General features: G+C 35.7%; 2 protein-coding genes and 1 long non-coding RNA gene across 3 annotated transcripts in view; 2 read left to right on the top strand and 1 right to left on the bottom strand.

Moving 5' to 3' along the window:
• The first annotated feature begins 8,882 nt into the window (after positions 1-8,882).
• Positions 8,883-12,710, top strand: LOC123711877. The gene is made up of 3 exons (XR_006754012.1): positions 8,883-9,332; positions 9,806-10,025; positions 10,758-12,710. It is a non-coding gene; the product is annotated as an uncharacterized LOC123711877 (long non-coding RNA).
• An 832-nt stretch (positions 12,711-13,542) lies between these two features.
• LOC123712283 (protein FAM114A2) lies at positions 13,543-22,738 on the bottom strand. The gene is made up of 10 exons (XM_045665294.1): positions 22,429-22,738; positions 22,075-22,242; positions 21,374-21,553; positions 20,922-21,105; positions 20,164-20,412; positions 18,560-18,685; positions 17,598-17,739; positions 16,960-17,145; positions 15,966-16,089; positions 13,543-14,204 (listed from the first exon to the last, which is right to left on the bottom strand). Exons 1-10 carry the CDS (start codon positions 22,594-22,596, stop codon positions 14,130-14,132), a joined length of 1,602 nt encoding a protein of 533 aa, XP_045521250.1. The 5' UTR covers positions 22,597-22,738; the 3' UTR covers positions 13,543-14,129.
• A 1,347-nt stretch (positions 22,739-24,085) lies between these two features.
• LOC123711736 (protein kibra) overlaps positions 24,086-26,391 on the top strand; it is a 68,018-nt gene continuing 65,712 nt past the window's right edge. Inside the window, exon 1 of the mRNA XM_045664467.1 lies at positions 24,086-24,457. Coding sequence (XP_045520423.1) covers positions 24,330-24,457 — 128 coding nt within the window. The 5' untranslated portion in view covers positions 24,086-24,329. The remainder of the gene's footprint in view (positions 24,458-26,391) is intronic.

Here is a 26,391-nt window from a genome sequence, read left to right as displayed (position 1 = left end):
CGGCGTGCGCCGATTTTGGCAGTCACTTGGCGCGCAAACCCTTGTAACAACAATAGTCCCAAGGACGTTTTTTGTACGTCTCGGGATACAGGTGTACTTCAAAAGGGCGTTGAATGCAGCTAGTGACTTATTATATTCCATTGTTATCGATGTTGATAAGATGTACGTCTCAAATAATGACAGATAAAACAATTAATTCGTTATCTAGGTTGTTGACATTGAAATGTTACAGATTGCCAGAATTTGAAGTTATTTATACACATAAACCATATTCAATACGTATGATTAATAGTTATTTGTCTAGATTAGTAAAAAATCCAGACACCTATTACGTGTAAGTAAATTTGACCAATACAAATATTAACATGGCGGATAAAATCGTTGAATATATCACATACCTGCTGTTTCTATATTTATATATATCTGACGTAATTTAGAATTATTGGTTTCTCACTTTGGTACAGTTCAGCTAGAAGTACGTTTTATGGTATTTTATTTGTATTTTACTACTATTAAAGACCTGAAAAACGGGTCCTTTATAAATATTTTCTCTTTCTGTACTTTCAGTGTATAGCTATTTTTTTTTCATATTGTGTTCACATTACGTGTTGAACATGCTGGACTTTTTAGATAGTTAATACCCGGTTACCATTTGTGAAAATCGAACGTCTTCATGACTGCCAATAGCGTGTTTAGTCCAAAGCGGCATGATCCGTCATTATATAATGTCAATTGACTAATTTAAAAAAAAACGCTCGAAATGTCTATGGTCTGTGGTTCTCTTTCTTTGCCCCTGATGGACAAATGTGCGGTTCTAATTTTTCAGTGCTATTAAGATTACTTTCTCTTTCTATTTGAGCAATTTATTCATACTATATAGAAAACATTAGGCATGGAAGTTATAATAAAATGCCTGGCACAGAAGACTGATCACCTCAGAAAAGTGAAAAATATTTGGCCAAAACAAATTATTATTGAGGCGCCATATTGTTACTTGTGTAAATTAAATATATTTAAAATGATATTTATGTTGTAATTTATAAAGCGTACCTGTTTTAATGAGTAAATAAAAAAAAATCAGTGGCTCCACAACCATTTTAGGTCTGAAAATCAGAATTCTATGTGTATTAATAGGATCAGCCTCCTGTGACATACGCGGGTCTAAGGCAAGCCGGTTTCCTCACGATGTTTTCCTTCACGGTTCATTCCTGTTAAATGCGCACTTACACAGTCCGTTAGTGTACAGCCGAGAATCAAACCTACGACTTTCAGCGATGAGAGTCACACGCTGGAGTCACTAGGCCAACACTGCTCAAATTTAGAGTAAGTGATGTTAATAAGTGTTAATAGCATAAGAATTCCTAACCTAAACGGATATAATCCGGATGCTCAGACCCTCAAGGGAGCTTAGGCAACGGCAAAAATCTCTTGTAATTCTAGAATTCAAACATACAATGTTTCGTTACACAAACTGTGTATGGATACATAATACATAATAGTAATGGTGTAAAGTATATTTAATTTTAAATTTTATTAATTGATATATTTTTAATAAGTAGATACTAGGTCATTAGTTTTCTGTGCATGTTACACGACATTTTGAATAGGTATAGTATTCTTACGATCTATTCGTGCACAGTCTTGAGTGTTCTTTGATTTATATAACAGGCTCTCAAGCTCATTTCTTCCTAAATCGAATTGGTTCGTGTATGTTGAAGTATATGTTAACGTAACATAATGTATGTATATTTTAACTATGAACAAGTAATACAGTACCCACTACCCACATAGAATTTTGAAATATTACCCCTTGGTCCGTGGGGTCCTAGGGCTATAAGTCTTTTTAAGGAAATAGCAAAAAGGTTAGTCGACATCACAGGAGACCAAAGAGCTGGCAGCTACCTCGGACAAAGAACAAGTCTAGCTATTCACAGGGGGAACGCTGCCAGTAGCTTCGAAACCTTGTCTAAAGGGACTCCTTTTACTATTAAGTCATTATATTTCAAGATTAGTTGTTGTTTTTCGTTATTTTTAACTTATCTTATTTAATAATAACATAGTATAAGTTAAAGTGTCTATTAAAATTAAGTAAACATTTTACGTTGTTTCATTAATTATTAACTGTGTTCACAAAAATCATACTTCTGTAAGTCAAAATCAAAAATAAAAGTAAAAATGCATCCAAGTTCAATCACCTTTAATTGAAACAATAATTCGGTGTCGATAGCACGCTTGATTGTACGTCACATCCGGCGCCAAAGTTAAAGTACTCACGTTTTCCGGTTCTCACGAAAGCTGAATTAAAATAATTCAGACGCTACTTGAAGTCTACAGGTTCTTAGGTACATATGCGTCAAGAGGATAAAGAAAGAAATATTTTTAAACCGGAAAAACACTGTATGTTTGTATGTACGTGATTAACTTAAAACCTTCCCATCGAATTAAAGAAAATACACATTCACAAATTCTTAAAAGGTCCAAGGAGAGTGTCCATGGGCACTTAAAATCAGGTGAGCCTTCTGTTCGTTTGTTCTATAAGAGTTATATGGTACCTATCTATTCAGTGATATATATAACGATAATTGGTCCAAGTGTAATCCCTGAACCTACGGGGCGGTAGCTAACATTGGTATATATATATAAATTCTTATAATATATATAGATATTAAATGAATTATAAAGTCTTTCTATAGATACAATTTAACATTACGTTACGTACATCTAGCCTTACTTAAGACTAATAAAATAAAAAGAAACAAACAAGGTTCGCTATAACCTATTTAGGTCTGGGCTTCAGTTTCAGAGAATCTGTTTTATAATCTAATAGGCAAGTAGGTGATCAGCCTCCTGTACCTGACACACGCCGTCGACATTTTGGGTCTAAGGCTCTCCGATTGTATCATGATATTTTTCTTCAACGTTCGAGCGAATGTTAAATGCGCACATACAAAGAAAGTCCGTTGGTGCACAACCGGGGATCGAGCCTACGAACTCAGGAATGAGAGCCGCACGCTAAATCCACAAGGAAAACTGGTCTCTAAAGCTTATAAGAAACCTAATCTTTAATTAGGTTAGATTTAAATAAGTAATTTAAATCTAACCTAATTTCCTTAAAACGATATTTCACATAAGAAAGTGTCCAATAACCCTACTTACAGTATATAAAGTCTTAAACATAAAATAAAAATATTTTTATATAGTATCTGTACATATTTCAATTTTATCAAACAGGTATTTGATAAAATAGTTATTACCAAACAAAGCTCGATAAGTTAACATTTAGTAGGAGCAAAGTTAATTGTTTGAAAGGACCACTGAACGTGTTAACCGGGCACGGTTGCTGTTTCTATTTTTTATAAATTTACACCTCGAACGCAAAATAAACTTAATTCATAGCTAGACTTAGAGACATCAATAGAAAATATGTAAAATTGATTCTAAATTTACATTTACTACCAGTTCGCAAGTCATGGCGTAGAGAATAAGCGTAAGAAGAATTGGCAAGAAACACTTCGCCCATATTTTTAATAGCTATGTTTTGAGTCATACAAATTGTTTGAACTGGAGCAAATCAATCCCAAGGATTAGGATCATTTAAATATTCGTCAAATTTATAAAAAGCTTTCTTGATTAATTAACGTTTAAGAAGAGGTATGAATTTATTCAAATTGAAGATATGCGTGTAAAGAAAAAAAAAATTATGGAAATAAAATTCCTATTATAAAATTATTTTTTTAACTCTGTGAACCAGAAACATTTTGATTAATTTTATTTTATTTTACACATCACTTTTTAATGTTTCCTAGCTGGTAACCTGGATAATTTGGAAGCACAGTGGTAGGTCAAATGTAGGTGGTAATTTAAGTCAACGTGCAAAACTAATTCTAAATGGTTCAGCAAATATTAACTCGCCTAAGTATACGGAAATTATAAGTGGTAGCACACACCATGACGCGATCTTAACGGTCAGGGTACAAAATTTAAAATATCCTCAAACACTTTAAAAATACATCTTTTTCGAACCAGAACACCTCGATGTCCGTCAACTAAAACGGACCGTTTTTTAAGACTACCACGATGTACGGGATGAAAAGAATAGACAAAGTCAAGAATAAAGCTTTAAGAAAAATAACTAAGGTAACATGTTGCAATACATATAAATAAACTTATGTAGAAATGGGTGGGGTACATGGCAAGAGGAATAGAGAAGTGGAGCAAAAAAGTACTAAACTGGTGTCCAAGGTACAGCAAACGAAAAAGAGGGTGGCAACTTAGAAGCTGGATAGGCCACATTAAAGAAGCAGCATGTGGTATATGGCAGAGAGTGGCACAGTGGAGAGAGGAATGGCGGGATTTAGAGGAGGCATTTGCCAATAAAGGGAACACAGATACGTACCTAAAAGAAGACTGAAATAGAAACGTAGTTCAATGTAAATGTATCTGAGTTAAAAGGCTATTATTATTATGTGGTACCAGCTGTCTGTTGAGGTATTTCTGGACCAATTTCATTTAACTTTTAAGAGAAGTCTCAAAGTAGTCGTTTTATAAAACAATGTGTAAATACTTCGATGATGAGTTCTCAGTCATGCCTAACATAACCTTGGTTTAAGAAGCTCAGTATTGAAGTGATTGCCACTGGAAGTTACACAGTACGTTCGCTGAACTATTGTTGCTCTTCATCAATAAGTTAAGTGGACAAAACCATAAATCTTCGTTCATATGTTTACGTCCAATTACCCACTAAATTACCGTGCAATTCTGAATTTAGTGCCGTAAATCAAAGTGAAACAGATTTGCGCACGTTGAAAAAAATCGTATCAATGTGCCAGCTAGGGGCGTGAGACAATATAACTTCCGAAACGCTCAGGTACATTTTAGTACAGTCACTAACAAAATGTATTTTAATATGTCACAAGTCAGCAGTTTATTTTGTAGCTTATTGAATACTAGATACGTAAGATTAATATGTGGTAAAATAATGCTAAACACTGCTCTTGGAGTCTATGATTTTTTTGATTTATTTAAAACAAATATTAAAAGTTTGATTCCTGTGGCAGTGAACCATTAATTTCCTTGCTGTATTGCGATACTGATTTATTGAGCGAGGAAATAATTAACTGATAAGTATTTATATAGTAACACTGTAAAATAATGAGACAATGCCTTAGTTATTGTATAAATAACAATAGTGTAAACCTTTTGGCTTTAATAAAAAATCTGCGGGTCATCATCGTATGTCAAGACAGCATTCAGCAATGCCACGACGGACCGCTTTATAGGACTGCTGAACAACACTACCAGGGAACCAGACAGCTAGGTGTTTCCGAACAGTTACATCTTGGGGCCAAGATAAGAGCGTACCGCTACTCAAGGCAAACGACAGCGGTAAACACATTGCCTCTGGTCCCAAAGACAAATATTTTTACAGTATAACTGAAACCTTATCATTAACATAATACCTAGTTTAAATAACCATGTAATTTAGAAAAGCTGCATTTTAAAGCTTTATTAAGTCCTTCATCGTAGATTATGTACAGACGTATTATTCTTCGCCACTGTCTGTGAATTCTAATAATACAACAGGTGTTTTATTTTAAATTTCGCGCACGACTGTACCGGAAGGCGCGGTGTACTGTGCTTTGAGTCGTTTCCGCTATTTTTACGACCTCACTTCACTAGATGAAAGCTGTTCACTTGAGAGCTTTATTGCTTTGCCAATATTTTATGGCGGATAATTTTCAAAGAAACATATTTCAGTAATGTTGCATTGTTCGGTAACCAATTATAGTACTTGAATTGTTTAACTATACACTTGGTTTAAACTAGTTTTCTAAGGATAATATTAAGTTCGCTATGTTAATAACACGCAGCAGCGTTGGACTAGTGACTTCAGCGTGCGACTCTCATCCCTGAGGTCGTAGGTTCAATCCCCGGCTGTGCACCAATGGACTTTCTTTCTATGTTCTCATTTAACATTCGGTCGAACGGTTAAGGAAGACATCGTCAGGAAACCGGCACGCCTTACCCTAAAAGCCGACGACGTGTATCAGGCACAGGAGGCTGATCTAATAAAACAGATAAAAAAGTCTGAGGACCAGATAATAAAGACAGACAATAAAAACAAAATAGTCTAATAGTCGACTTTTGGGTATACGCCAGACGTCTTCGAGAAATAGTTAACGTGAATATAGCTTTAGCAAATACAACCGTTGGTATACGTCCATACGACTTGCAGATTAAGAAATACGAAATCCCATCCGTATTACCTCGACGTCCATCGTTCTGGAACTGAACCTTTTGAGGCAGTTTTTGCCACGCACCAGAACTAGAACCAGCTGCCGACTGAAGTATTTCCGAACCAATTCGACTAAGGGTCAAGAAAAGAGTATATCAAATCTTAATAGCCCTGCAATGCACTTGTGAGCCTTCTGGCAATCTGAGTGTCCATGTCCTATCACTTAACATCAAGTGGGCGTCCTATCCTTTTGAATCTTATTACATAAAAAAAAGAAAATATCTATAGATAATTTTAATTTTATCAACCATAATATTAAAAAAATGAATCGCGTGCAATAGACTATACAGGGACATAATTAATAGTTAATTTCGAACACATGTACAAAATCAATTTGATTGATTGAGTCAATTGTAAACATATAATTTCACGGTTGTGACACGGAGTATTGGCTTGCGTTTTCAATTATTAATTTTAGTTATTTCCGTTAAGGGCTCTAATAACACGTGCTCATATAGAACCTAATTATTAGTCTTGTTTGTCGGTTTCCTATTCATTATGACGTCATATCCTGGTGATATATCTGTCCCCTTAAAAATAATTGCATTTTATTCAATTAATATCTGTCTCTTTTATGTCTCTGCCATCACAATAGAAACGCAATATGAGATAAAGGGCCGTAAGTATATGTAGAAAAGAGTAGCAAATCCTTTATATAATAATCAAGTTAAGGGTAACATATCTATAACTAGTCTAGCCATAACTTTCCGGTCTTTATAAGAGCTGAAGACTGGCCCTAATCTACCCCAGAACTCAAACCTTTAGATTTCAAATTATGGTCAGTTTTAGAGGACATGCCTGGAGAACACGGCAACATTGAGTCTCTTAAAAATCCTTGGAGCAAGCAGTGGCGAAATTTCCCTTGGAAACAGTGCGTAAATCCATCGATTCGTGGCCAAACATATTGAAGGCCTGTATAAAAGCCAAAGGTGGCCATTTTTAATATAAATTATTTTTTGAGACTTATAATATGTAGGTATAAATTTTAATAAAATTACATTGGTTCAACTAAAAAAAAGCATTGTCATTTGTAACAGAACTTATGACTGGACTAGGTATATCTTCTGTGCGTGTGTTTGTGTTTAAACTCCTAAATAGCTTGAGCGATTTTGGTGAAATTTTAGTGTGTAGTTGTATGTTTTAGATATTTTTAAATTAAGTCGTGAGTACGAGTTCTAAAAATGTGAGCATCGTACCGGACTAGATACATAAATTAATGAATTTTTTTTTTAGGTCTGAGCCTCAGATTTCTGCATCTGATTCATGATCATTTGTCAATTTAATAGGCAAGAAGGTGATCAACCTCCTGTGCCTTACGCACGCCGTCGAATTTTTAAGTCTAAGGCAAGCCGGTTTCTTAGTAGGTAGTCTTTAGTCAAAGTAAAAATATATTCGTGTAGATTTCAAAAAGACCGCAAAATACCAATAATTATTAAGCCCAAACTATGGTCAATCAATGCTAGAGGGCTCGCGAGTGAGTTGGCAACCCTTTAAGAATTGGTTAAAAGATGATGATGATTTTTGAAGATGATGGAGATGCAATCATTAAACTTACAAAACCGTCCATGGACGTTCTTGATGCCTGAGTTTTGATATGCTCTTTCCTTAAGGACCCTAAGGCTTATATAATCCCCGATAAAAATAAAAGGGGAATAAATGCAGAACGAATCTTAATTAAAATAAACGTACTAAAGTAACAATAGATTGTATTGAATATAGATTTGTTGAAACTTCCGTAAAAGGACTTCATTTAGGGCGTATTTCGTGAGTCACAATGGATACAATGAATCAATTTTCATCACGATTGACATTGTTTGTTTAAACAATAGAACATTTTGACATCCCTTGTCTAGGCTATGATAAAGACTTTGATTTTGCCGCCTTTTTCGGAATAAATTTGAACAAACTTCACGCGGAACAACGGGAAAACTAAATATTAATAATGCCTGTGTTGACTTCGCTTGGGCATGTATTTTATATCTTAAATATTGCCTATGTTACTAAGAATGTGTGTGTGTCTTGGCTTAAACGTTACGTGGCGGGATGCGGTCAAGGCTTCGCTGTTACCATGTCCTGCCTCGGTTTGCAGGTGGCGCCGTTGGGTTTTAGTGGGTATACCAGCAGCGAGTCCCACATAACTCTCCACTACGAGGCAGACGTGCGAAACGCATTTCCCCACGAAAAAAAGTGGCTTAACACTGTAATCATGCTTTCAAATCACAGCTGTCTTTTCTGTTAAGGGTAAGAAGAACGTCATGAGGAAACGGGTATGCCTTTGATGTAATCGACGGCGAGTGTCATGCACTAAGGCCTAATAAAAGATCAGATACCTCTGTATCTGATCTTCCCTAGGCTTAGACGATGATTGTAAAGCCATTTGCTAGGTTTATCACTCACGGTTAACTGTTAGTGTAGTGTTTTGAGATCGGTCCCAGAAGGTTAAATGTCATCGTTCTTTTCTCTTAATAAAGTATAATGGACATCTTAATGTCTCCGCAGAGTTCTCAGTAGCGATATTATGTATCCTAAGTATTTAATATTATATACTTTTTATATTATTTTGTTGTTTTCAATATTATCGTATGGGTTTATTACTGTAGGATAGGATATTGTATGTATTTTTGTACATAAATATATATAAAAAAACGATAATTTACTGGAGATGTGGTTAAAAATTGGTGCATAATTTACTCAAAGATTTCTTTTTGTATATATAACGTAAAAGTTTGTAGAAGATATTAATTACTTTTAGCTGAGATTTCCTATAGTACAACTCGTAATATCATTACTGTGAAATTCATAATATTTTTTAATTTATTAATTATTGGCACATTCGCATTCAATTTCATGATGGGACCTTTATGAAGAAAACGTCACGACATTAATTAAAAAAACTGCTGGAGCCCACGAACATAGGCTCCACCATCACGTGAATGTCAATTCAACTTCATGGTACCACGGGCCTAGTGAGAAGATTGGAAAGGACAAAATTAGTGAATTAGTGTTAGTGAACGTTAGTCTTAAGTGAAAAACTGTGGTAAGTGGATTAAAATAGTACACAAGCATCCTTTAATAGACTGCAAGAAGTGGGATTGGACACTTTCTTATTTTAAATGTCCGTTTAAAAAAAAACTAACTATCAAAATGTAGATATTGTTAATTGTACCTTTAAATGCTTCTAGATTATAATTTTCAAATACTTTTATACAAAACCGTATGTTAAATTAACTATTTCTAAAAACATGCCAAAACTTAGAACGGATTAATAACAGATGCGTTATGCACCTTTGAAAGGTGTTAAAATAGAATGCGCACGCGTTTGATTTATTGCCGACTGATTTCGATTGTCATTCAGCTAAGAGTTTCCTGTCGTTACCAAATATAGTGTGCTATTGATATGAATACAGAGTGGCTGTCGCGTAAGAGATTTAATAATTAATGTAATGTACAATGGTGCAATAATGTTCAAATATAAAAAATTCAATTTATACGCTAGCAATTTTTTTATAGATCAAACGGGCAGGAGGATCACCTGATGTTAAGTATGACACACACATGGACACTCTCAATGCGGTCTGATGGTCTCTGATGAAGAATTGGTATGATCTTTTTTTGAAGGACCCTGAGTCGAATTGGTTCGTTTTTTTATGTTACTGGAGGCAAACCGACAGGAGGCTATGAGATATTAAATGATACCAGCGCCGATGGATATCACATTGCCAGAAGACTCGTAAGTGTGTTACCGGTCTTTGTAGAATTAGTACACTCTTTCCTTAGTCGAATTGGTTCTGGAATACTTCAGTGCCACATAGTGGTGGTACACGGCAAAAACAGCCTTAAATATGCATTAAGTATGCTATGTTTATATATTACAGTTATAGATTAATAAATATACCTACATCTAACCATGTTTCTGAAACTTCCAGCTACCAGCTATAAGCAGGTTTAACGCCTATTTTCATACTCCCAGGCAGCTCATACCACGAAATCCAAATATGATTAACGTACTTAATACATATTTTAATAACGCCATAAAAGTTTGTATTTTTTTTTGAAGTGAAACTTCTTTATCGGCGTTGGGAAAAAAATGTACCGTCACATTTTTCTGTTACGTGCTATTTTTTTCTTGTCCCTAACCCTGTTAATTCGAAGTGATTCGAAGCTTGCCAGGCTTAGCTGATGTTAAGTGATATCCATTTTTATAATTCATATGCTCTTTTCTTAAATGACCTCGAATTGTTTCATAGGATTGCAACCCTTCTAGCCAGGTGGCGCATGACTTGTAGATTTGCGTAACAAATTGATTGTTGAAGTCAAACAAAATGTTAGATTAGATTTGACTCGAGCTTAACCTAATTTTATTTCTTCATTTACACTTAATGTATAGAACAATAAATAATATAATACATACAAATTAAAAGGGATGTAACGGGCCGCCTTATTAACAAGCGATCTTTTCCAGGCAACTCTAGTAAGGGAGAAACCTTAAAAAAGAAAGATGTCGGGTAGACAAGACGTACATAACCAAATCGTATAAAAAACATTATATTATTATAAATACATAAACAATAAACTAAAAACTAATACATGAATGGCGATGCAATACAAAAGAATAAGAAATACAAGAATTACAAAAGCCACGATTGAGATATAGATATGGTTAAGAAACGTTTACGTAGAAGAGTATTAAAAGATGTTGCCCCAAGAGTTAGCTAATCGTATGGAACCGGGCAGCCTATGGCGGAGATCTCAGGAGAAGGATGAGCTGTGAGATGGAATTTTCAATAAACATCTATTAGAGGAGCGTAACATAGTTATAAGGAACTTGAAAATTTCAATTCATTTTTAAGATAAAGAAAAGAGTTTTAGAATTGAGTATAGATGTTGAAGATGAACGTCACGTTTGAGTCGTAGGTACACGAGGTGCCTGCAAAATTACCTTTACCTTTGAATTTAGTAAAATTTTGAACACGCCTTTATATTCGTTAAAAAGGTTTTGATATTATTTCTGAGAATGCTTGAAACCGCATCACATGTTACGAAATGCCAAAATTGCTAACCCTTCAACATATGGCATCGCAAAATGTTTGCTAGTTTCATATGGATATGACTACGACTGGGTTCAAATTCTGCAATATTGTAAAAAACGCGTTTCAATCCGTACAAGTGTATTATATATTGTGTATTGACCGTTTCTAATAAGGCACAGCGTTTATGTGTCATCATTGGTCCAGGCATTTCAGTAGTTCTTCTGGAATAGTTTTCAGAACTTTAATAACGGAATAATTTTGTCATAGATATAATCTACAATTTGTATAAAGTGTGGAGTATTCTGAAGAGTTTGATTTCTTCTGCTTGGTTTTAATACCTTACAAGCCGTATTAACTTAAAATTTCATCCTTTACAAAATGTTACCTTGTTGCCTGGAAGTTATCCACGATCCGCTTCACAATATTTTTTTGTTGTGAACTAGAGAAATGTGGTATCGACTCCCGGTTCGGATCTCTCTGGGATAGACCTCCAATTGTTTAAAAAAGAGTAAGACCGGAAACGCACGCAGAGGAAAGTGACATAAATAATTTTAGCAATGATGAAATTTAAAAGTTTGTGTCCCGAAAAAGTATTGATGATAAAGCGTTATATGCTTATATAAAATATCTGCAAAAAAATCATATGCGTGAAATGAAACGGTAAATAGGTCAAAATGAAATTGAGTACAAAATTCACTCTTCACTATGTTTTTCACTTTTATCTATGGTGATTATAAATTAAGGCTGGATATTGGCCAGTTACGCCACAGAAGAGAGCTTGCTTTGTCAGAGTACTTATTTAGGATACTTACGGGTCGGGTTCATAATCTGGATATAATGAAGAAACTGGGTCTACGAGTCTACCAAGCAAGAACCTGAGGCGTAGGTCTTAACTTTTGAATGTACCTCGCACACACTCCAACTTGGTTATTTAAGCGCCACTCACGTGAGCAATATATATAATAAATAAAATTTCTATCGACCTATTTGTTTGTACACTTGCCGAGTTTTCAAGAGTTGCTTTGTAATATTAGGTATATTACTTATAAGGTATACTATTATTAGTTATAAGATCTATATATATATATATATTGTAAGATTATCTATGTAGGAACTATTGTGCAGTTCTATCGCATTAGTAGTAATTGTTATAAATGTAGATGACATATCCATATTATTCTGTCATTTGTCAACAAAACAGGTGACAATTTTGTTTAACAATAGCTTTGTTACGAGTTTCTTGCAATTAGATAATTGATTTTAGTTATAAAAATAACTCTGGAGTATATGTAAATCGAAAGACAATGGCGTAACTTAAGTCTAATAAAGTATTCAACAGCCGATTTGCCGATTAAATTAGTATAATTCCTTAATGGGACATTTTATTTATAAATATTTTTATTCCATATCCTTATTGAGCAGTGTTGGCCTAGTAGCTTCAGCGTACGACTCTCTTCCCTAAAGTCGTAGGTTCGATCCCCAGCTTTGCACCAATGGACTTTCTTTCCTTGTGCGTATTTAACATTAGCTCGAACGGTGAAGCAAAACATCGTGAGAAAACCGACATGCCTTAGACACAAAAAGTATAGACGGCGTGCGTCAGGCACAGAAGGCCGATCACCTACTTGCCTATTCAATTTACAAATGATCATGAAACAGATACAGAAATCTGAGGACCAGACCTAAAAAGATTGTAGCGCCATTGATTTTTTTTCAATATTAAATATTAAAGCAACGAATTCAGACGTAGGATAGAAACGCATTCCAAGTGAGGTCTGCCTCCAGTTTACGCCGCTGGGGTCGTTCTCCGTCTCTCTTATTCTCGCAGTTAAGATACACTAGGAGAACGTCCGTATCTCTTGTTCTCGTAGTAAAGATACACTGATGGGTATATCCGTCGCTCTCGCTCTCAATTCTCGTGAAACTTATGTTTCAGTCAAAGTCTAAATTTGTTGGCGCGACAGCCACACCACCAAGCGGAAATTTGGGTCGCGCCCATAACTGTGCTTCTATCCTACGTCTGAATTCGTTGCTTGAAGTCCCACGACTACGGTGTCTTTCCGAAAGACTGTGCGTTGACAGTTGACATGTAACGTTCCAATCACAAATAAACGCGCCATGTTGTCTGTCATTATTCAAATTAAGAATGTTTTTCAATGTATATTTGCTACGTTAACTTCTTTCTTATCTATACCAAGGCCAAATAAAATAAACAAAAACGCATCATAGTTTATTTATATGCAATTTAATATACAAAAACAATTACATACATTAATCATATTTTGTAATCTGTAACAAAAACCCTGTGAACTTATTTACGTCAAATCAAGACTCATTTTATATAAAATGCATTTGTAAATACTCAATTAACCTTTAAAATAAGAATTGTAGCGACACCTACATTCTATAGCTACAATTACTGCGATGACGTCATACTCTAAAACGCACTATCAAAGTATTTCCCGCCGAGCATATATACTTCTCGACCCAATCACATCAGGGTAAAATACCGCCTTGGTAAAGGTAAAGCTTCCGACCTGTCCGTCAGGCGATTGACCATTCCGCGATGGCCTAAGCCGAGGTCTGAGTCTCGCAGGAGACGCCCTTGAAGAAGTCGCGCCAAAACGCCCATTCGGTCAAGGCCCTAATGGATAACAGCGAGATTCTAAAAAAGACACTGGGGCCTTCGGACCAGACACTGGTAAGACTGGAGACGGATGCTCCTTTTATGTTGGAGGAACTGTTCCCATTCCTTCAGCCTAAATATAAAAGACGATCCACTGGGTTTTTATTACATAACATTACTAAACAGCACCAATTTGTATAATAGGCAAGGCTAACTGGAAGGCGTTTTGTATGTACTTTGAACTGTTTCCGGCCTGAAAATCAAAAATAAATTTTACACATAGACATAACATTTATTACTAACTAAACACACACAGACCAAATAAAATAATAATAATAATTTTTTTTTAATAAAATAAAATTAAATATAAGAATTCTTAAGAAGTAGATAATATTTTTGGGTGGATTAAAAACTATATTTCGTAAGATTTTTGTTGAGAAACATCTACTTATGCTTTTTATAACTGCGACCGTTCGATAAAAAATCCCGAGAACACGTAATAAAAGAGTAAAAATCTCAATTTCTGTAATCTGTAGTTTTTGTACATACATTTTTCTCATGTAAATTTTTAAGTAATTTAATGATCCCTGTGGCGTCAGGCATCAATGTTAAATTACTCAGGTGGTTGGTACCTGTCAAATTTGTCTATGAAATTCTTCATACAATTGCTGAATGCTTAATTTTGTCATATCACGTAGATTTTTGTCTTCTATCGATAATTCAAACTCAAAATAACTTTATTCATATACGTGACCAAGTACACTAACGTCAATAGAAAAGATGAATAGATTTACTATTAGAAAGGCAAGGGCGTAGAGTGGGCAAGAAACTCTCGGCCACTCTTTTTAATCTTAATTATTGAAGTGAAACTTCTTTCGGTGAATGAGGGTAATTTTAGTATTGTCTTTGGTTAACATAGCTTTTACACATTGAAAGAAAACAATTTTTTTTTATCCGGATTAAAGCTATTTGTATTATTATAAACTTATAATTATTTACATAATATTAAATTTTTAATTTTAATTTTTTCGACGTTTCGCGTGCTTTACAGGGTGGTTGGTCACGGTGACTGAAGACTAAAAGTGTTGAATGTCAAAAGTATCACAGCTGTAGAGAAAGTTGTGTTATCTGTATTTATTTCCCCGGAATTGGTATCGACTAAAAAATGACGGGTTTTTGCAGAATTAATAAATTAATGAGGGTAATTTTTTTACAGATGAAACGTCACGAGGATGTTGCAGCGTTTTTGTCGAAGAAAAGAGAAAGAGCGATTGAGAGAGTGAGAAAGGGAGATCCAGAAAAAATACACGCTATTGGTTGATGTATTCGTTTAGTAGTAACATATTAAAACTTTAGATGGCAATTCTGATGTCTCGTGCAGTAAACGCCGATTTTTTATTAATTTTTATTATCATTAGCACGTATACAGTGTGTAAACAGTGACACTGATATAGATATACAAATACATGTAGTGATCATATACTTTTGATAATAATTAATTTACAAAGAAGTTTCATTTCTAACATGAGTACTTTGTACGCACGCAGTTGTTTTTTTATTACAAGTTTTAGACGATTCTTCTATGTTACTGCTAGAAGACCTTCCAATTAAATCCATAGTTAATAAAGTATCACAATCAGGTCAAATATTTTGATAACGAACCACGGTCTACTAGAATTATATTCCTAGACTAAAATTAAATCTAGTATACAGTTTTTTTTAATTATATTTATATTAAGTTTAACAATTGATTGCCCGGTACCAACCACTAAAATGGTTATCTATGGGCTGCGAAGCCTTTTGGGTTTCCGTTTGCCTATGAGAGCCTCTACTATATAAAAAAAGACAAGATTTTGATTAACTATACGTAGTTAATCAAAATCTTGTTTTTTTAAGGCCGAAAAGGCTGAAAAGGCCGTCGCCTTTGCTAATCGCCGATACCGAATTATATTTAATAAATGAATGAGGTAAAATCTCTAATAAATAACTACCTAAATAATCCAGTTAAACATACCTCCAAAAAAACATTGGTTATATAGTTGTTAACGAGGTCCTTATCTTCCGCTTGCTTCTTGCTTAACTCTTCGGTAAATATTGACGCCAACTCGCTGACGTGTTTTGTTAAAACTAGGGTTAATCTGGAATTACATTTTTATGGGTTATTTCATCAATTATTATTGTTTCATTATTGGTCTAAAATACAATGTAAAAGACCGGCAACGCACTCGCGAGCCCTCCGGCATTGAGAGTGTCCATGGGCGGTATCACTTAACATCAGGTGAGCTTTCTGGCCGTTTGCCCCCTGTTTTATATTTAAAAAAAACAACCCTTGGTCTGGGCTTCAGATTTCTATGTTTTTCGGGATTTTTCAAAATCAAAATCATTTATTTATATAGGTAACACAGTGTACATTTATGAACGCCAAAAAAGTAATGTATATGAAATGCTTCTAATTTTACATTTACTGCCAGTTCTCAAATCAAGGGCGTAGAACGGAAGAGAAGGATTGGGAATAAACTCTTAGCCACTCTTTAATCGCCAAGTTTTCTGAATGGAGAACAGTTACCACAGAACATCTAAAACTGTAAAATTATGCAAAAAATGTGTGTGTGTACTAGTGTACACACGTAAGAAGTGAAACTTCTTTATGACCTAATTTTTCTAAAAAATATCTACTATGTGTAACTTTACAGAAATTGGTTAAATAAAGTTAAATTAGATAAAGTTTAACAAAAGGCTTTTATTATCATAGACATGAATACAAATAATGCAATTATTTTATTATACCTTATTACTACTAAGATTAAAACAGAATTTCATTAATTGTAATAGAATTATTACTATCATTGTTATCGTTATTATATATTTTTGTTATTAATGGCTTCGAATCAACCGTGGTAGAGACAAAAAAAGATGGCGCGTAACGAAATAATGTGACGTGTAACCGAAAAATGTGACAATAATTTTTCTGCAACGCCGATACAGAAGTTTCACTTGAAATAACTCACTGCGTCAAAGCGTCAGCCTCGTCAGCGGTAGATCTTCTTGGCTTCACCAGCAACATTTCCCCAGTTTTGTGATACAACTCCACGCACAACGCTGTCGCATGCGCAAGTCCGCTAACGGCGCGTTTATAAATCGCCTTTTCGTTTAGGTCATTGGATTCCAGCCAGGTTAAGATCTCTGTATATTGTCTGGAAAATAAGTATTATTCTAGCAGCTGTGTTGGCCTAGGCTTGCGCGTGCGACTTACAGCCCTGAGGTCATAAGTTCGATCCCCGGCTTGTAGAAAAAGATCGTGCGGAAACCGGCTCGACTTAGACCCATAAAGTCGACGGCGTGTCAACACAGGATCACCTACTTGCCTATTTGATTGCAAAATGATTATGAAACACATACAGACATCTGATACCCAGACATAAAAAGATGGTAGCGCCACTGATTTTTATTATTATAATATATGAACAAGATTATATTCTCTATTATATTATAGATCATGGACACTCACACGCCGGCCTTTTAAAATTTGGTATGTTTTTAAACAAAACTAAACGGATATTAACTCATTAAAATCGAAATCACTACAGAAGTTAAAGGGTGACCCTGCTGGTCACCAATCATCAATCACCAATCATCTAATACTAACTTTATAAGTGGTTGGAACTGCAATTTCAGACCGATATCCCTCGTTGCCCTCTGCAAATGTTCGTGGAACACATCCTCCTTCGACAGATCACCGGACTCCTCATAATCATCATCCTCATCATCCTCTGGCATCTCACAGAGTTCTGAAATGTATAGAAAAGAAATTCAAGTGTGTTGTTTGATTTTACATCATTCAAAAAATGGTTTCACGGCAATCACACCCATGACATTTAGGTTAATGTGTTTTTAAATGGGTTAATGGATCTCTAAATAAAGGCCGGCAACGCACTTGCATGCCCTCTAACATTAAATTTCTATGTGTAGCGGTATTTAACATCAGGTGGGCTTGCCCGTTGGCCCCTGTTCACTTAAAAAAATTGATTTTAATCTTAGCACGTACTAAACCAGTTTTATAGCAAATATAATAAAAGCCTTTTTTGTCAGATACACATTTATACTTCTATCTCATTTTTTTTTAACATTTTGATTAGACATCTGTGTGCCCTTTTTTGGCAAACTAGTTTTATAAAGATACTTCTAATATGAGTGGTATGTATGTCGCAGCCAACTAGCTTAATTAGCCGTTCAATCGACAGATAGAGAGAGAGAGAGAGAGAGAGAGAGAGAGAGAGAGAGCGAGAGAGAGAGAGAGAGAGCGAGAGAGAGAGCGAGCGAGAGAGAGAGAGCGAGCGAGAGAGAGAGAGAGCGAGCGAGAGAGAGAGAGAGCGAGCGAGAGAGAGAGAGCGAGAGAGAGAGAGCGAGCGAGAGAGAGAGAGCGAGAGAGAGAGAGCGAGCGAGAGAGAGAGAGCGAGAGAGTGAGCGAGAGAGTGAGCGAGAGAGAGAGCGAGAGAGAGAGAGAGCGAGCGAGCCAGAGAGAGAGAGAGACTAGTGTGATGGTGTGTGTGTGTATGTATGTCGTAGATTAGCGCTATGTATATTATATTATTTTATTCCAATTAATACCTGCAACTTGCTGTAATGTTTCTTTGATATCCAGTCTCTTCTCGGGGTCGGAGCTGCGCAGGCGTTCCTCTATGCGCATGCTCACCTGACGCGAGAGCATTTCTAGTGCTTCTAAGTGAACCAGACCTGAAATATATAAATAATATATAAAAAATAAAGTTTTCATTATTTTTCATTTCTGCTTGCTGTCCCTCACATAGTAATTAATGATGGTCTTTTTAATATTATGTTTAGATTAATTTTTATTAGTATTTTTTGTATCACTAAAATAATATTTCTGGTAGTACGTTGGGCTACAGGTCTTCCTACCGTAACACAGTTTTAAACGAGCATTTAGGGACGACCGTTGAGTATTTGTAAGCTTGGTTATCTTCTTGCATAATGCCCCGGCAAGAAGATAGAACTTACGATCTCATGCTTCGTACGCAGTACTACTCTAACGAACTGTCCAATACACTTATAAAAAAGATAAGTAATGACATCTGTAATTTACCTAATTTTATTTATTAAATTAAATTGAAATTATTTTATTAAATTGCTCTCGAAGCTTCCAGACTATGGGCTCCCCGAGAAATTATGCAACTGGATTTCCAGCTTTCTCGCTGATCGGAGCATTAAGGTCGTCATCGACAAAGCATGCTCCGACCTTAAATCTAGTCCCCTTTGTCGCTACTCCCCGCTTTGAAGGCACTCTCCTTAAAGCCTCGGCTAACATCGGAATATTGGGCGTTGACATATCGAATAACGTCCAGTTTCGCGGTCATTTGGAAGGGAAGGCTAAATTAGCCTCTAAAAAGCTTGGTGTGCTCAGCAAGGCAAGACGGTACTTCACTCCGGGCCACCGCTTGCAACTCTATACAGCGCAAATTCAGCCCCACATGGAATACTGTTCTCACCTCTGGGCGGTACCAGCTCCCCAGTACCAGCTCCTTCCACTAGACCGTATTCAACGAAGAGCGGTTCGAATCGTCGACGACCAATCACTTTCCGTGCGGCTTGATCCCTTGGCGTTGCGTAGAGATGTTGGGTCCCTCTGCATCTTCTACCGCATTTACCATGGGAAGTGTTCAGAAGAGTTGTTCGGTCTAATACCCGCAGCTGAGTTTCATTATCGGACGTCAAGGCAAAATACAAAATACCATCCGTATCACCTCGACGTCCGTCGTTCCACAACTGAGCGTTTTCTAAGGCAGTTTTTGCCGCGCACCACCACTATGTGGAACCAGCTGCCCACTGAAGTATTTCCGAACCAATTCGTCTTAGGGTCCTTCAAGAAAAGAGCGTACCAATTCTTGAAAGGCCGGCAACGCACTTGCGAGCCTTCTGGCAATGTGAGTGTCCATGGGCGGTGGTATCGCTTCACATCAGGTGAGCCTCTATCCCGTTTGCCTGCTATTACATTAAAAAAATAAATAAAAATATCATCAAAAAGTTATAGAAAGGCGTTTCACGTTTGTCACGTGCAATCTGATGATCAGACTATAGAAACTAACTGCCAGGAGCTTCGCGTTTGCCTAGCCGGCCTTTAGATGCAAAGACTTAGCGATAAGTATCGCTCTCGTACATGAAAAAAAATGTTGACCTAGAGGAATAATTTTAAATACCTTCGAAATCATCAAACAGCGACTCATAATGGACCTCCTTCGCTTCCCGCTTGGCTTCTTTCACTTTGTCTTCCTCGTCTGCCCTTTCCTTCGCCTCTCTTAGAATTTGGGAGAGTATTGGCTTCTCAGTTTCAAGACCAAGCATTGCCCGTTTCTTGACCAATCCGGGGTCTCCATCTTGAAGTACCTCCATTGTTTTTTTACCAATAACCTCTAGGGTATCAAGACCACCTGAGATAACTTTTGTACCTGAAAGGAGGTTTTTTTTTGTTAAATTTGTTTGTCAATTAAGCAATAACATTATTTATCACCGATAGTACAGAAACTATTATCACAACATGGCATGTTAGCAGATGTTTTTGATTTTATTTAAGATCAGTCTCATTACAATGTTATCCTTTATGAAAACCCATCCAATTATGACATAAACACAATAAGAGGTTGTTTTGTGTTCATATATCTATTTCAGATTTCTCTGAACCATACAGACAAGAACTGAACTAAGAACATGCACTAAGTTCTCATACAATTGTTGATGTTGCGTGAACTCTGTCATTCCAATGGATTTTTCATAAATTTTCAACACTTTCTGAAAATTCATACAAATACTAGTCACCATGCCAAGGACATCCCTGTGTCAATGGTGACTAGATTCTCTTCCGTGGTACAGACATACTGGTAACAGATATTTAACTAAATAAATATAATAATCAAGCAGATATGCCCCAGGGCAGAAACAAAGTATTCAAGTAACTCACCAGTATTCTCAACAAATTTAGTAACACCAGATAAAAGACTCCCAAACTGAAAGGTTGAATCAGTCATTTCTTGCTTATCTTCTGAAACCTCATTCTCTGTAATCTTTGCCTTTTCTTTAGTAATTCGAGCTAATTCTTCTGGATTTGGGGCACCAATACCTGTTTCTAGGACAGTTGTAATACCCTGCAATAGATTTATATTGATAAATCATGTTATGACAAGATAAATTAAATTAGACCATTAATTTCACTAACACCTAGAATATGAATAATATAATATTAATTATTATATCTTATATGTTTGAAATCAGAGTAATATTGGAAATTGATTAAGTGTTAATTAGACATGCATCACAAAGTACATGTGTTGATACATACATGATATTTACTATTTTTGGCACCAACAGTTTCAATACTTTTAGTGCAGATGTATAATTTTTCTTGTCTATTACCTGTGAAACTTGACTTGTTATTGTGCTAATTCCTGCGGTGGCTGTGCTAAGAAGCGAATCAACGCCCCAACCCCACCCCCATCCATCACTTTTAATTTGTTTTTCTGTTTCTTTAGTTGTTACAGACGGGTTCTGTATTTGTGCATTATTACTAAGCTCTAAAGTTGTATTTTGTTTAATCTGAAAAATATTTATGTATATGCACCTCAATGCAGATCTTAGGCACTAAACATTCTATGTTACACTCTCAGAAGTGACTTATATTTTTGTTATATGTTTGTTTGTTGATACACTTCTATGTCTTCCCAAGGGGGGCAGAGGGCATTCAGCATAAGAAAGCAGCCGGATGGTACTGGGTGGCTATGTATTCATTTGTATACTTCATTAACAGCATTTAAATGTATACAAGATAAATTGTTATTAAATAATTTGATTTATTATCAAGGGAAATCAAATTTTTATAATTCCACAATCTATGCAGATAAAGTCATACATGTAAATCTGCTATGAAACAATGAAAACATACACATTTGTTAGTCTTACAGAGGAATAGACTTAAGTACCTACCAAACCAAATTATTATAAGTATTATCATTTAAAATGGAATCACTACTAAGATCTGAAGGATAGTATGTGTGATGACAAGAAAGCAGAAAAGACATGTAATAATTATATAAAATCATGATGGTGGTCAACTTTACCTCCTCACTTTTAACAGTATCACTTTCACCCCAGTCACCAAAATCATTCCAACCAGTATCTTGAGATGAACTCATTATAGGTTTATCATCTCCAAACTTTAAATGTGTTTCTTTGGCTGTTTCAGACTCGTCTACATCAAAATCATCCCAACCATCTGTTGTTGCAACCTGGAATGAAATGTATTCATGAAATATTGCATTTAATGGTTTTGCATTTAAGAAAATTTAATTTCAATTCTATGCTATTCGTGCCTGTCCTTGCAAGGTATGTAACATTAATAATATAAATTTAAAATACTATAATCATGCCTTCAATACTGTTTAATTACGAAAGGCAGTTCAAACGAAACTTACTTTTTCCGTAGAATTTGACTCTTTAGGTTGAGGCCTTCGTTGTTCAAAGTCGGAATCCAAATTATCACTGTAGTTGGAGGAAGAATTGCGTTTTTTTCTTTCTTTTCTAGTAGCATTTGAATGTCCCTCGTCTGCACTCTCAAAATCTTCACTATCACTCTGTGGCATTTTAAAAATTGCCGTAGAGTCCCAACTTCCTAATAATATATACCTAATTAACTAATATTATATACGTATTTATTTTATTGTAATACCAAAATCGAATTGGATTGTAGTGTTTTGATTTTAGATGACGTCTTGCGTTTTGGAAGCTAGACGTCCAAAGACGTCATATTTGACAACTGACACGAGACAGATTACCATTTAACGCAAATGCAATAAACTTAATGTTTATTGCATTTGCGTTTTTTTTTTTTATTTTATTTAATTTCGTTTTCAAAACGTTTGCTTTCTAATAGAGAATTTATAGTTGCTATAAGTTTCAGATATTCGTTACAAAAAGATCAAATTCGTATCTTGATAGTACTAATTAGGATTTGGTAACGAATCAATAAGTAGATATAAATCAAAATAACTAGAAAATTATCTTCTTTACGCTAAGGTATTAATGTTTGTTTTAATGTTAAGTTGAAACCGCAATCTCAATTCATTGTAGACCAATATTGAAAAATAACTATATATTTTAACTATGACTCAAACAGTTCGAAGGAAAATAAATAAGTTTTACGAAATATTACGTTCTATTCTCCATCAATAAATTTTTCATAAACTCATATTCTGGTTAACGTTACTATCTCCAATATAAATTCAATGATATATTAATAATCATATCAATTAATAAAAGTTTAATTGATGAAAACACATGCTCGTAAGCTTAAAAATATATAATACTCAATTATGCCGCTAATATCTGTAAGTGATTAACATAACAATAAGCTATTAACTTATGTACCGACCTAAAACATTAAAAAGATTTGTAATACTTCATCTAAGAGAAAATGGATTCAATGTTTATTATGTCGCAAATCATGATATCGTTTGTTACATTTATTCAGCTTACTGACGTTAACCTAGTGGCCAGGCGTGTGTCAATTCTGTGGACGTGCGCTCAAACCCCGAACCAATTATGATATAATTATTTTATATATTTGCTCAATTAACACTTGTAAGAAAATATCGAGAGTACTTGTGGGTTGTATTTACAGAAATTACCAATGAAACACTGAAACCTATATACCCCATGCCCCATTAGGCTCTACAGGACTCAAAGTCATACTTTAGATATATTCTCTCCTCTAGTTGTTGTAGACTATAGATACTAGCAAAAGTTCGCAATAAGGTATCCAAGTAGCAAATATTATCCATAGCTATGTATAGCGTAATGTCTACATGTGCTTTGGAATGCGCACCATATAATATATATCTATAGCACATTAGAGTTTGTAGATATACAAGGGAATCGTAAATAGATTGAATGGACCTACCTAGATCGCTCGCTTTAGCTGTTTTCGCAGAATTTACTTAAATGTCTTATTATATCATATATATTGGGAGGCACCAAATGTAAACAATGTGGTCAAGAGGTATGCATTTAGAGTTTATACAGTAGGTGGTGTAGGATATTATCATGAGTCGTGATAACGTGGCGCTGAGTCCGCGCGATTCAGTCAGCGACGCGAGTTCGCGCAAAGCGGTCGTATGTATATTCCGTGTCGATCGAGTGACGTACGGAACTTTGTGTTCGCGTTCGCGTACGCGCCGCATTCCATCGTGGGGGCCCTTCGCCGCCATTGGCTGATCCCACGTGACGTCACTCCTCGTAATGAGGTATTCAACATGGCCGTGTAGCTAGTTCGCGAGTGTGCTTCGTTATTCGTTTGAATGGATTTAATCAGTGAAATATGCCAAGGAGACGAAACGGTGAGATACCCTTGCCCGACGGATGGGATTACGCGAGGGACTTTGACGGTAAACTCTATTTCATCGACCACAACAGTAGAAAAACGACGTGGATTGACCCGCGAGACAGGTAAGTTTTCCCAAGAGAAGTGTTAACCCCTAAAGAGCCCCTTGTCAAAACTTACATTCCAATGTAATTTTTGCCCCTTTCTGCTGTAAATAGGCCATTGCAGATCATAAATTTGAATAGGTGTATGTAAATATGGGACCTAATGACAAAATAAAAGATAAACATTGACGTAAGTTAAAATAAATCGTGCAAAACAAACTGTTCTTGTCGCGATAGAGTCGCACTCTATCGGAAAACACGCGCAACATCACCGATTTCACACGACATTCCACAATTGACTAACAACAAATGACCTAAACACAAATAATTGCGGTTATCATTTTGTTATCCTTTGGAATGCGCATTGTGCTCGAAGTCTCGATTTCGTTAGAGTCCGTTTATTTGGTGAACGGAGTTGGAACGCGGCTAATGAGGCCACGGAACTGGTTCATAGCAATGCTAGTTGAACTGGCGCAGATATAATTCGATGAAGCGTTTATGTACATGTTTAAATACGGCAAGCAGTGTGGATGATCGAATATTTCGTAAGTGCGCGTATGTACGTAGAGTGCAATGCGTGGAGACGGTGAGCGCGGCGGGAGATGGAATGCATTGCATAGGCAAGTTGTACGGTGTGAATGACAGGCCGTAGAATGCGGCTCAGGCCTGCGGCGATGGTCGCGCCTTTCTAAAGCGGCGCACGGCCCCTCCTCGCCCCGCGAACCCCCCAACATCATACCACCTCAAGCTGCAGGTGCACAACACATCCCTCTTAAATGCCGATCATGTCTAGTATCTACTTAGTATTAATTCGGCACCTGCAGACTTTCGTAGGCTCCTCAAAAATGACACCTGCAACTGTGCACATAACTGTATAACGTACTTTGTGATCTAATTAAGCAATGCAGGACAGCTATCTTTATCAAGGAAGTATTTAGTAGATGTCATGTCTAGAATAGGTCATTGCAACGGTAAACCGTGTATGGGATGAAAAATTTCAAGACGAGATCATGTTTGAGCTATTTCACTCATTTAAAAAGAGTGACTTTTTGCGCCATGGCTACGTCTCGGTAAATTGGAATTTATATGTCGTTGTTAGTTTCGCATAGATGGTTAATGATTTACGACAAATGGCTCAATAGAAATGTTCTTAATAAATGGAAAATAGGCAATTTAGGTAGCTACTTTAGCTTTTTTAAACATATTTTAGAGGCTCAAAAAGGATTCTAGTAATAAGCACTTGTAAAAATATCTTATTGCAGCTTAAAACTGCAAAATCAAAAGATCTGGTTTCAGCACAGACGCTTCAATAAAATCGGCCATAAATACAGGAAACATTAAGTTGTCGTCAGCGTATAAAGCCCAGTCTGTTTAATTAGTAGTAATTTATTGTGGAATCTTGTAATTAGTATGTTCAAATGCTATTCACAAGAGTCTTGACGATGTATGCCGATAAGAATTCTATAAGTGACATATGCAACAACGATCAACTTGCAAAATGTGAACAATAAACCGACCAACTAAGCCAATTTAATAATGCTAAAAATAGCCCAGCCAACAATAATATAGTCCTATAAAGAGAAAATTAATTACACGCTCATGACACATTTTATCTTAGCGGATCTTATTAGAATTGTGTGAATCTCAACCACTAATGAAAGATGGCATTTGACAGCTCGTTGTAAATTGTGGAAAAACCATCCTTTGTCTCGTTAAGCAAGGAAGCGGGAAGACAATGATATCGTCGATTAACTGAGACCACCGTGTTTATAACTTTAATTATATCATTCGGATGCATTGTTCCACACAGCATGTTAACACATTTTATGCGGGTGAAATTTACGTGAACTGCAAATACACGTGAGAATGTAAGTTTTTCTGTCCGAGGTGTCGATACGCAGATAATAGGCGATGTTTTATTGTTTACTTTACGAGGCTTGCAACTAATTTACATT

This window comes from Pieris brassicae, chromosome 7 (genome assembly GCF_905147105.1).
Source record: "Pieris brassicae chromosome 7, ilPieBrab1.1, whole genome shotgun sequence".
NCBI classification, from domain to species: Eukaryota; Metazoa; Arthropoda; class Insecta; order Lepidoptera; family Pieridae; genus Pieris; species Pieris brassicae.
This window is presented reverse-complemented; position numbering and strand designations above follow the sequence as displayed.